At 48.6% G+C, this 12,726-nt stretch overlaps 1 protein-coding gene across 3 annotated transcripts in view; it reads left to right on the plus strand.

The window, feature by feature from the left end:
* Positions 1–2,179: 2,179 nt before the first annotated feature.
* Positions 2,180–12,726, plus strand: part of LEF1 (lymphoid enhancer binding factor 1) — a 71,252-nt gene continuing 60,705 nt past the window's right edge. Inside the window, exons 1-5 of one of the 3 annotated variants that reach the window (XM_061993450.1) lie at positions 2,199–2,242; positions 2,329–2,417; positions 2,929–3,160; positions 4,056–4,119; positions 5,617–5,750. In XM_061993450.1, the coding sequence (XP_061849434.1) occupies positions 2,951–3,160; positions 4,056–4,119; positions 5,617–5,750 (408 nt within the window). In that variant the 5' untranslated portion in view covers positions 2,199–2,242; positions 2,329–2,417; positions 2,929–2,950. Of the gene's footprint in view, positions 2,418–2,928; positions 3,161–4,055; positions 4,120–5,616; positions 5,751–12,726 lie in introns of all 3 variants that reach the window. The other 2 variants (XM_061993451.1, XM_061993452.1) reach the window with 2 other exon arrangements.

Genomic DNA, 12,726 nt, shown 5'->3' on the forward strand with positions numbered 1-12,726 from the left:
GTGTGCATGAAACGAAAAAAAAAAATTAAAACGCAAATATAAACCTTGGTAAAGTACCAAAGTGGGCGGCAGCCAGTGTGGAGCCGGGTACCGGCAGGCAGCGGGCACAGCGGCGGGCGCGCTTCCTGGTGAGGTCCTGCCGGGCTGGGGCACCGCGGGGTGCTCCCCGACCCCGGGCCGTGCACCCCCCTCCCCCTTCCCCGGCCATGCTCCCCTCCCCAGTCCAACAAACTTCGAGTAAAGCGACAGCTTTGTGTTGTCTCCAGACAAATCTGGCGTTGGAGTTGAGGTTTCCTGAGTTTATCCTCTTGTCGTAAATCATTACTGCCTCCACCTCCCCCCCCCCCCCCCCCCCCCCCCGCCGCTACAGCGTCCCTTTTCAGCTTTCAAAATCCTTCCACCACAAAACTGATCCGGGAAAAACTTCAGCCCACATGAAGGGAGAGACCCCGGGACGTCGGAGGGGCGGGGGGAGGCTGTTTTTCCAGAGAGACCCTGTAATGAAACAGACGGGCGGCCGCGCTGCCGACTCCTCCAGCGGAGACCCCTGTCTGCTCCCGGGCCGGGCCACTCCGTCGATGGGCAGCGGGATGCAATGCTCGGCCGTTTGCCGAAGGGTTTTGTTTTATGGATTTTTTTTTCCCGAAAGGGATAATCCCGGGGCACTTTCCACCGGCCCAACTGCCCAGTGCCCGCCGAGCGCCGGGAAAGGGAAGAGCGGCGGGAGGGATGCGGCGGCATCTCCGGAGACAAACCATCCCTGAGTTGCCGTTTGCCAGTCAACCGTTTCCCCATTGCCGCTCCAGCCGCCTTTGGCAGAGAGAGGGGTTTCCCACCGTCCAGGGAGCCTTACACAATTAAGCCCCTTGCCCGGGTTAACATTTCTCATTTCTTTCGATTATTTATTTTACGCACTTGTTCGGCTGGACGAGTCCATCCCCCGTTTCCCAGTACCCGCTCCCTTTCTCGAGGTTTGGCGAGTCTCGTTTCTCAGATTGATTTTAATGTCTCGTTGGAGAGCGCTGGTGCGAGGAGGCGAGCGGCAGGGCGGGCAACCGGGCTCCGCCCGCCCGTGCCCCCACCGGCACTGCCGCCGCGCCCGCCGGTCCACACGGCGCGCCGAGACCAGAGGCTCCCGAAAACGGATTGAGCAGCCGCATGTTCCCATTTCTCCGTATCCCGACGCTGGAAGGTTTAGCAGCCTCTCGGGGCGTGAGCAAGACACGAAGCGCCCTTTTCCGATTCCAAAATCACGGGAAGTTGTTTCCTGCAAAATGTGCGCCCATCGCATTCGCAAAATAAAAGAAGTTACGGATCCCATTTCCCAAACGCAGAGCCTGCTTTTGTTTTTATGACCTTTTATTTTATTTTTTTAACGTACTTGCACCGTGCACCGGGGCGATGTCGTATCACCCGGGAGCTAATGGGACAGCGCGACTGATGAAGGGACGGGGCGGAGGGGTGAATCTCTGTTACCGCTCTGGCTCCATTCATCAGTCTGAAAACGGAGCGAGCTCATCTCCGCTGATTTTCTCCCTGTCGCTCCGGGGCTACTACACATTTCTGCTGGACACTTGCTGGATTTAACGGCGGTGTGTTAATTCTGCCCTTTTCCTAAGCAGCGCCCGGGCAGATCCTCGCGCACTCCCCCCGCTCCCCCTACTCGATCAGTGCCATGTGGCAGCAGCACACCCCACACCACCCACATCACCCACCTCCCCCAAAAAAGGGGAAATCTCGACAAAGCAACCTTCGAAAAGCGGAGGATGCAGAGAGCGCCTGTGCCCTCCTCGGCGGGATCTTGGCTGAGGAGGGAAATGAGCGGCAGTACCCTGGCGCAGCCCCCCCCGCCGCGACGCCCGTACATGCACACATATACATGTAGACATACACACCAGACAACCCACGCAGAGGCTGCTCGGAGCAGCCCGAGCAAAGTTTGCCCGGGGTCAGCCCCACACCCGCTCCCGCCTCCAACTTCGACAGCCACCGGCCGCGGCCCCCTCCCCGCCCCCCGCCCAGAATGTCAGTCATAGCGGCGGCTCCTTTCATGTCGGCCGCCCCCGCCCCGCTCCGCCCCGACGGCGGAGGGCGGGAGGCCGGGCAGGCGGCACCGCGGTGCCGAAGTTGCGCCGCCGCCGCCGCCCCGCGCCCACCGCCGCCCGCCGTGGGGCGCCGCGCCCGTCGGCAGTGCAGCGGCAGCAGCCCCGCGCCGGCCGCTGCGCGCGGAGGCGCCGCGGCGGTAACTTTTTCCCTGCCCGGAGGCGCGGAGGGAAGCGGGGAGCTCCTCCCCGCCCGCTCCATCCCTCCCTCTCTTCTTCTTTCTAGGGGCTGTTTCTTCCCTGCCTCCCCACGGTGCCGCCGAGCCGAGCCCAGCCGTGCTCGAAGCCGCGAGCGAAGCGGCGGACAAAGGCCCGGTGGGTGCGCGCCGCGGGCAGCGCCGTCTCCATCCCTTCGGGCGCCCCCTCCCCCTGCCCCCCCCCAACCATTTTAACCCTCCGCCTGGGTGGCGGCAACTTCACTCGCAGGCGAAACTCGGGTGGGCTCAGCTCCGCGTCCTCTCACCCCTAGGTTGAGCTCAGGCCCCAGGGGGGTGGATGGAGGGGGACGCGGCTTCTAGGGGACGGGGCTTCTAGGGGGCGGGCCCAGGCGCCGTCCCTGGAGGCGGGCGGGACACAAGCGGGTGTATTTCGACTTATTCTGCCCGTGCGGTGCGGCGGCGTGAGGCTCCCTGCGGGGCCCTACGGGAGCGGGGGTACCTCAGTACCCGAGGGAGCAGGCGGGGGTCTGAGAGCAACCCCGAGGACTTCACGGGATTTTTCCCTTCTTCTCTCCTCCTTCTCCTCCTCTGTCCTCCTCCCTCCTCCTCCTTCCCCCGCTGCTCCTCCCGCTCCCGCTCCCCTTCCCGCGGCGGGCCGGCGGCTGCAGTAGACGCCGCGCTGCCGTGAGGATGCCGCAGCTGCCGGGGGCCGGGGGCGGCGGGGGGGACCCAGAGCTTTGCGCTACCGACGAGATGATCCCCTTCAAGGACGAGGGGGACCCCCAGAAGGAGAAGATCTTCGCCGAGATCAGCCACCCTGAGGAGGAGGGCGACCTCGCCGACATCAAGTCCTCTCTTGTCAACGAGTCCGAGATCGCCCCCGGCGCCAACGGGCACGAGGTGCGCGACCGCGGGGGCTCCGCGGGGCAGCGCGGACGGGCCGCGGAGGCGCGAAATGCCAGTGGGCTGCGGACTCCGGTGCCGGAAGGGAGCTTCGGCGGGGTGCCGGGAAAACCCCTATTTTCCGAATTTCCCATAGAAAAAGAAAACCATCCTACCCCAACTCCTGTTTCCAGAGGGATGGCGGGCAGGCAGGGCCAGACGGGCTCCGCGACCCACCGCGCCCGGGGATGATCTGGGGAAGGGGAGGCGGGGAGGGCGGCCCCCTGCGCGCTTCGTCCCGGGACGAGAAAGTTCCCACAGGTCCCTCTACGTTGCGGGGATATGGGACCTCGAGCAGCCGTGAAATTTCCTCGGTAAAGTCAGCGGGTTCGGAGCATTAGCCATAAACTCTTTAAGGGATTTGTATAAAACTGTTTGGGAAGAAATTTATGATGCTAAAACAACTAAGGGGTGAGTGGGGAACCTGCTTTTTTAAAAAAAATTATTTTTATTTTCTTTTTTTGTGGTTATATTTTCTTATTTTCCTAAAGATTTGGTAATGAGGGCAACCTGATTTTCGTTATTATTTTTGGTATCTTTTTACTAAGAATGTTTACCGAAGCTCCAAATGTCTTCCAGAAAATGAGCTCCTTTCATTAAATGTAGGACACTTCTGCTAGAAAGGCTTTGCAAAGCCCCATGGTTATTAACGTCGTCATAAAACGGTCATTTACACAAACATTTCTGATACAGTTGCCTTCGAAGCGACTTAAGAGGGAAAAGAAAGATGCTTATCTCTTGCCCTAACTTCTTCCTCTCTACAAGACGTTGTAGCACTGTGATCAATACATGAGCATCCATACAATGACTTCTTTTATTTCTTCTTTTCTGACCGTGGATTCCCTTCGGTTAGGTTTCCAGACAGACTCAAGCCCAGGATTCCTATCATGAGAAAGGCAGAGAGCACCCAGAGGAAGGTGAGAAGCACACAATCTTGTCTTGCCATTTTGTCCCTCTTAGTCCCTCCATGAGTCTCTGCATGGTCCACAAACTGGAGCGTTGTTTGTTTTCAGAAACATACATTTAATACCTTTTGGGGTAGGGGATGCCAGGGTGCTTTCAAAGTGCATTTAAAAAGGAGATGAATGTGTAGCACGTTTATCTTGAGTGACCAAATGGTATTTCAGTTGTTTAGAAACTGATAAGCAGGCCAAATGGATCTTCACTGAAGAAATAACTATTTTTAGGATATCAGCTTAAACACATCTATCTCTTCACTCATACAGTGCAGCTGAGTTGTGAGGGTTCAGAAACTCTGTGCTTTTTTTCCCCATAGCCAAAGTCTGTTACGTGAATTTCCTTTTCCAAATCTAAGCATGGACAGATATAACTCTTCTTTTTTTAATGTACTGGCTGATTAATTTTGATTGCGGAGGACGAGAAATAACAGAGTTCATTAAATATCACTTAGGAAGCTGGACACGTGTAGAAAGAATGTGTGTTGTGAAGAATGGGAAATTACTTTTAAAATGAAATGGTTATCGTCACAAACTAAATCAGGTCATAAATTCCATGTAAAGACAGACACCGTCCAGTTCTGGTACTTTCCAGGACTATGTGGTAGTCTTTCTCCAGATTGGTCATTGAACAGCCTAAACACAGTAATGTACATGCTCACAGCATTTTGGCAGTAGAGGGGAGGAGGTCAGCTCTGTGTAGTTTTCTTTCCAGCCTTGCATCCTTTTAAAGCTTCACCTGTGAGTAGCATCATTGTCAATAGGCATATAGGTGGGAGACCTGCTCATGAGTCTTTGCAGGACCTGGACCCAAATTCTTAATTTTTCTACAAAACAGCCTCCCTCACTGGGCTTCCTTCTTGGCTGTAGTGCCATGTGTATCCAGCAGCCCACTCCCACGTCATTAAGGGTCTCCTTCCAAGCCAGCCCTTGTCCTCTAATTGTTCTTGGTGAGTGTGGCCAGAATGAACTGCTTGTTGCACATAGCAGCTCAGTGAGAGACGAAATTATTAGTTATCACTGCCCCATTCCTCTCTTTCCTAACAATGATGTTGGAAACCCATGCTGGCAATATATCTGAATTCAGAAATCCTAGAGAGATTTAAGAAATGGTGGAGAACTTTTATTTGAGAAATGTGATGTCATTCCTGATGTTTTTGCCTGGAAGAAACATGATGTTTCTCCCTTAGCAGGGACTAGCAAAATTATTTGTTTACTCCATATTTTAAGCATAAACTCCTCATTGAGAGTACTTGCATCTTTAAGGATTAACTATTCTTTACGTAAATTTTATTCAAAATTGCTGCAGACCATTTTCTGGCAAAGGAAATTTCCATGAGTAAGGAAATGTTGGCATGCAGAACATTTTTTATGAATGCCCGGTACCTGTTTAAGTGCTTTAACTTACAAGAAATGGGGATGTGGGGAATAATGTGATCATTGTTTCCTCTTCCATAGGAAAGCATCCAGACAGTGGCTTATACAGCAAGGGACCATCATACTCTGGTTATTCTGGGTATATCATGATGCCAAATATGAATAACGACCCGTACATGTCTAATGGATCTCTGTCGCCACCCATCCCCAGAACAGTGAGTTATCTCTTCCAAAGACCATTTTTGTCAAGTTGGGGTTCCTTCCTCCTGTTTGGTCTGCAGCACACATTCATGGCGGGTTTGGGGGATTTTTTGGGGGAGCGTCATTTACGGTGAAGGTTGTGCTTCTGCAGTTTAGAGCCTCTGTCCAGTGGAGTTTGAGAGCTCCTAGAGGTGTTGTTTCCAATCGTGGTGGAAAAGCTGATATTAACATCTACAGTGTCTGATGGTCCTTTGAACAGGACTAGGGGCTTTGAGTGGGGGAGCCTTGGTTTACGACTGTAGGATATTGTATGGTGGAATGATGTAAATGCTGTCTTTGTAGTGACTGGGACAGATGAGAATTTTCTGGCTTTAACTCTTCATTTATCGAGGAAAATCGAGGTCTGGAAGAAGAGCTGCTAAAGTTACTTGTCAGTAAGATGAAAAGATTGGATTTTTTTTTCCTTTCAGATATGGCATTGCTGTTTGCTGATTGATATTTATTTCTGCCATCAGTTGCTCCACATGAAGTCTTTGTATTTCTGGCAGTATTGCTTTGAAATATACTCTGTGTCTTCAGCCACAAATTGTGAAACAGTTGTTTAGGAATTAGTATCAACTGTGATGCAGCAGTTACGGTTTTCCTTTACCTTGTGGCAGACCTTGATTCTTCCAGGTCAGTCACTCAATTTCCATTGGCATAGATTAACATTTGATGGATTTTTAATAGACTTTAAAATACTTTAAATACTTCCCATTTATTTTTGTAAACTTCTTGGTATACGTGTAGAGAGATGGGGAAGCAATATTAGGATGAGCTGAGTAAATTATATTAGAACCAGAGTGGAGCAAGAAACAAATCCAGTTGTAGGCATCCTGCTGAAAAAGTCCTGCTACAGTTCTGTATGCTGTGATAATAGAAGTTGAGTGCTGTTATTTACCAGTGATAAAGCAGTTTTCTGTCTTTACTGGCTCTTAGATTTTTACTTGATGGCCTCTGTCAAACAACTGGTTTTATTATGCTCTCTGACATTCCTGATTTTTCCTCAGGGTTGTGGCTTTTGACTTTGAAAACAAAAAAGAGAGGGCCTAATCTGTGTTGGTAATTTGACAGTAGCAAAGCGTGTTAAATGAGTGGATGTTTGGATTTGGAATGACAGGGCGGTAGGACACTGGAAACACATGGATCTGCTCTTTTTATATGTCATCATTTGTGTTTGAAAGATGCAAAAAAGTTGTGCAATATATTTTCTTCTATAGTTCTGGTCTGGTTTTTGTGTGTGAATTGCAGTTCAGAGGCCTGCAGCCATTGAGGGTGAAGGATGATGACCATAGTATGTTGATATTTGTTGTTGTAAATGCTGCTCTAGGGGAAACTTCAGTTTGGATTCATTGTGGGGAAAAGGATGCAGATTCTCAAGACTAAAATCTGCCCATTTGAGGACAGTGAAACTTGAGACCATTTTTTACCCCATCTTTCCCACAGTACCTTCCAAAGTCCCTAGTGCTGATGCAAGGCTTTGAACAAAAGAATCCAGTTTAATTACTCACTGAGGATTTTCTCTGCATATGCTGGGGCTGCTGCTCTTTACTGATCTGGCATCAATGCCCCCAGAACATCGGCTTCTTGTGGGGAGCGTCTGCCTGCTCAGGTACTTAAGGAACCATGCTATGTGCGTACATTGAGGGGAGCAGCTAGGAAACATATCTGATTTCTAATTGTAAAACAGCCTGCTGAACATCTGAGAGGCTAATTTAGTTCAGTGTTGCTTTTGCATGTTAGAGCAGCACCGCTATTTCGGTAAAATAGTGCTGTTGCAGGGCTGCAATGTTGACATAAGCCTGGAGTTCTTTCAGTTTAACCACAAAGCTACACGCTTGAGTTATTAAATAATTTTTTTTGTTTGTTTAATTAACTATAATCTTTGTTAGTCTCCTAGCTGATAGCTGGATTTTAATGTGCGCGAGATCAAAACACCACATCCAGATGACACGCTTGCTCACTTCATGGTGATAACCACAGCTCCAGCGCCACACGCTGCTGTCTCTTCACCTTTGCGGGGTCCCAATCGCCTCCCCAAAGGTTTACTCTGGCTCTGCTTTCTGGAGATATGTGCCAGGGCTGAGGGCTAAGGAGCAGGTGAGATCTGCAAGCTCTGGAGGTCTCCCCTGGGGCGTCAGTCCCCGGCCATTTGTGTGTGTAGCAGCCCTGTGGTGTGTACCTGCGCCCTTCCATTTGCATGACAAAGCCGTTGCTTGTCGATGGATCTGTTGCCCGGAGGTGTTAGGCAGGATTAAAAAGCCGCCCTGGGGCTCTGAATCTTCTTTTTCCACCTTGGAAACCTGCCCGCAAACCGCCCAGGGGATGCACCCCAAGGGAAACGCAGCCTGATCTACACCAGAGACCATCTCTGGCAGAGGCGGCCTTGGCTTGCTATACCACGACAGAGAGAGCAAAGCTTTTTTGGAATAGGAAGAGAGTTACTATCACCAGCATATGTAGGAAACAAAATGCCCCTTTTTAATGATTAATGGTTTACATTCTTTCTTTCTAAAATTAAAAATACAAAACATACAAATCTATAGTCAGTCACAACATGTCTTAGGGAAAGTGAAGTGTAATTTCAGTGCAGCTTTCAGAGGGGAGAGGATATGTGAAGAGGATTTAAAATCTTAAAAAATCGACAGTTCTTAGAGTGGTCTTGTCTTCCCTATTATTCTCTTTTTTTCCCCTTTTTTTTTTTTAGTTTGGTGGCAACTGCTTTGCCTTTTACAAGCTATATTTGTAGGAGCAGGAGAGTGTTAATTAAAAGTTCAGTTACAAGACTTGTGCCACAGAACTTAATCTTATCAGATAGCTGGGTAAGTGAAAAAGCAAAGCGGTTGGTTTGGGTGTCTGCAGGAGAAGTGGCACGTGAAGGTACTAAAACCACAGTAACACCTGGTGAATGTGCATCCTGTGTGCTCAAGAGATCTTTTGGTGGTTTCTCAGCATTTTGGGGGTACCAAAGACGGGAGATAAAGACAGATGTTTGTTTTCTAACATGTGTGGGGTTTTTCTTTTTTTTTTTTTGTTAACAAGACTACTTCTGGTGTTGCAGACCTTTCTCATCTGTATAAAGAGAACATGGGGACAAGGGTGAAGATTAATTTCTGTGTTCCTTAAACTCATCCAGAAACTCATTTTGGCTTTGTTTCTCAATGTTTCCCAATTAATTAAACTTTTTTGTGGGAAGACAGAGGGTTTCTTAAACCTCCCTTTTGTCTGTTCTTATCTATTCTTGGAGTCTGGGTTTGTTTCTTGAGGCTAAACTGTCTCTTTGTAGCAGCCGGAGGTGTTAAATAGGCTGGAGGATACAATCTATAAACACCTTACAGCAACTTGCAAAGCAGGGCATATCCACTTGAAAATGATGAGGAATTCTGCTAAGAGAGTTTGAATGTAGGGAAGAACACTTACAGGACTTCTCTATCCTGCCTCTTATTTGGATATTCCAAAAATATCCAAATTATTTTGGGGCCTGTGCATGGCCAGGAGTATGGAGCTAGCTCCTGTCTTGAAAATCTAATATCCTGGGAAAAGTTGTGCAGAAAATATGGACAGGAGGAAGACTGAGGGTAGAAATAGCAGGAATGAGCGGTTTCAGTAAGAAAATTTTCTTTCCCTAGCTGCAACTTGCTGTCCCTCTGAAAGCAAGCTGATTCACTTGCTTGAGGAGAATTTTTGGAACCCCAAAGGAGCTGCAGAAAAACACAAACCTATTTTTTCATGTTATTGTCATTTTGTGAGAGTTCGCTTCTGCTGACTGCAGTTGTAGGCACTCGCTTGGGAACTGTAGTCAGGTGAAAGATCCCTGTCCCAATATGAAATGGGCATTGTAGCACAGATGCTGGGGCTCAGCTCCAGCTTCCATATCCCCCATCAAGCTTTGCATTAATGTCTAAGTCAGCATTGGAGCAGGATTCTCTGAGGGCTGTAGGCAGAAGTGGTCCCATTACAAGTCTCTTTATTCTCCCTGCAACCTGTGCCTGAGGAAGAGAGTTCCAGGGGCAGCCGAGGGGCTTGATGAGCTGCACCCTGTGTGGCGCATGGCTCCTCAGTGAGGTTGAATGATGTTGATTAGCTCCTTAAAGAACTTTAAAATCAGATGCAGAGAAGCACAAAGCTTCCTAACTCTGTGGAAGAAGAACTTGCTGGGGTTTATTCAGATTTTCACAGGGAGGAATTTTAGCACTATTTGTTGAGGGACTTGGCAAGTCGTGCCAAATGCCAGCACCAGGGGAGAAGAGGAATCTACTTAGTGCTAATAGAGGGACACCACTGCTGTGAACCTGACTGTCAGCTGCTCTCTCTCAAGCATCACAGCTGATCAGTCTAAGATATGAGCCAGGTATCTGTGGAAATGCAAGCCATAAATATTGGTGGACCAAGTCCAAGTGGTACTGTCTTTCTCCCCCTTAATGAAAGTAGTTCTCCATTTGGAAAAGGGAGCAGAAGTTACTGCAGTGCCTCTAGGTTCACCTTTGTCCAAGGCTTGGACCTAGTTGTTCACGATAAGATATCAAGATGGAAGCAGAGTCTTATGTACATATGTCCATCATTAGCTTGGTTTTTGGGAATATACAGGTGAAGAAAAAAGCATTTCTGCTTTTGCTGCCATCCTCTTGTCAGGGTGATGCCACTAGCAAATCTATCTAATTGTGAATGGGCAAGAGGGAAAGAAAATATTCTCTTGATGTCTCAGTCCAGAGGCAGCAATTGCATGTGAGTGGCTTCAGTGGAGACGTCATCAAAAACCCCACCCATTATAAAACATCAGTTGAAGCTTTTGTATATCATTATGTGTGTATGCTTACGTCCTGAATCTCCTCTTTTTTTTTTTCTATATATCTAGAAGCTAATTCAATATCGACTGTAAAAGATGGAGCTGCCACTTTCATTTAAGGGTGGTTTAAAAGCAAACTGCCATTTCTGTTGTTTTGATGCCGTGCCACCTCTTCTCCAACTTAATCTCAGCCCAGAAAAAAAGTGTGAACAGGAATAGCTTGTTATGGGCTGCAAGTGCCAGGGAGGATATGGCTCAAGAAAAAAGTGCAAAGCTCCACAGGTTCAGGCATCAAAAAAGGAGAAGACTTTGTTTCCAGACACTTCCATGGCTGCAGGCATCGAAAAGCCTGGGCACCGCAGGCCTGACTCCTCTCGAGTACTTAAATCCTGTTTATAGTTAGGGAAAACTCCTGATACTGGAAGGAAATAGCTGCCACAAAAGCATTTTACTGCTGCTGTAATATTTCTGAAGTCACATTAGCGGTGTGTGCTTTTTTTTGCTGGTAGTAAAACACAGACAGTGTCTCTCAGAAGATGACACACATGCAAGAGCTTGTTTAAATACGGACACCAGACATTTTGCAGCCTGAGGTCTGTGCATTGTGTGGCCTGTTGTGATCTTCTGTGTTGCTCTCACACGAACAGCCCCTGATCCAGTGTGTGGCTGGTCTGAGGAGAACGCTGCTGGGAGCCAGGCTGGTTGGTCTCTGGGACCTGGAGCTGATGGAGGCAGATTGTCCTCAGCATGCATCATCCCCACTGCTGCAGGGCAGCTGCTTGCTGTGACGCTCCAGTTGTGCCTGACACCCTTTTACCCCAAACTGCCCCCTGTCCTGACTAGCAAGCATTTGTCTCTAAGCTGTCTTAGGATGTAGGACACGTTTGGTGTGGAGATCATTCTCATATGGCTACTGGGTTCGGTCTCTGCTCGCAGGACTCTGGGGGAAGGCAGCGCAGCTGCTTGGTGTGTGCCTGCATGGGCAGTTGGAGACTAGTGTCCCCGTCAGTCTGGCCCTTCAGAAGTGTTAGATTCAGTTAAGAAAATTGCATTCAGAATAACTTAATCTAGCAACCCAATGGGTTCTGTTTAGAGACTTGGATCTTGTGGATATGTTTATATAGTTTGAGTTTCCCACTTCAAAGGAATCTGTCCTCTCAGCAAGAAAGTGATTGAGCACTTAAATAAAAATATATTCATTGAATCTTTGGAATTGAGCTAAAAGTGTAGTAGAGAGTTAACGTGTGCACCAACTGTGCTAATCAGCCAGGGATTGCCTGTTCTAAAGAGGAATAAAAGCAGACCAAACTGCCTGAGGAGAAGTGGCATGCCTTCCCTGGGCTTCTGACAGTGGTGCGGCTCACTGATGCTTCAGGTTGAGATGACGGACCTAGAGCATCTTTGCCTGTGATCTTCAAAGATACCAGATCCCTTGTTTAGAACAACATTTTCCTGGAGCTGAAAGGTGGGCTCAACATTTGTTTATTTTCTTTAAGTGTCTGTGGATATAAGTGACTTTGAGGCATAAAATCAATAGGAGGAGCTTAGTCAGCAAAAATTACAAGGGTAAAGTTAGGAGGCTTTGATTGAATATTTATAAAATGGGCAGCTTAACTTAAAAGTAAGTGTTCTGTTGTCACCAGCTGTAACATGTAAACCAAAAAATTACTTTGGTTAGGAGTTGCTAGGCAAGCCAGAGAGAAGTTAATTCCCAAAGGCATCCGTCTCTCCAAATGCTTTCAGTACTGTAGCCCTTTACTTCAAACAATGCCGCACAAGTCAGCGAGCAGGTCTGTTTCACCCAAGCTGGTGCACAGGGGAGAAGTCCCTTGGGAGCCTGTGATTTCATGCACATGATTACCACAAAGTACCTTCTGAAAATCCTGGTGCTTTGAACAAAGCTGATGGCAGCTTAGCTTCAGCTGTGGCTGACTTGAACAGAGCTCTGGACAGGGATGCAGGGGTTATCCAAAGAAAACCAGTCTGGAAATGGTCTGATTCATCATACATGTCAAAAAAATCAGGGAAAGGGAACATGGGGCTTTTGTTGGGCAGTTTTATTGTCTCAGAGGTGAAGAGTGGTGAGTGCTAAAAAACTACCTCTGTAGGATCTGTATTTCTGGGTTGGAGTCCAAGTGACACAGCACCAACACTCTGTCTCAGTA

Source organism: Colius striatus, chromosome 3 (assembly GCF_028858725.1).
Source record: "Colius striatus isolate bColStr4 chromosome 3, bColStr4.1.hap1, whole genome shotgun sequence".
NCBI lineage: Eukaryota > Metazoa > Chordata > Aves > Coliiformes > Coliidae > Colius > Colius striatus.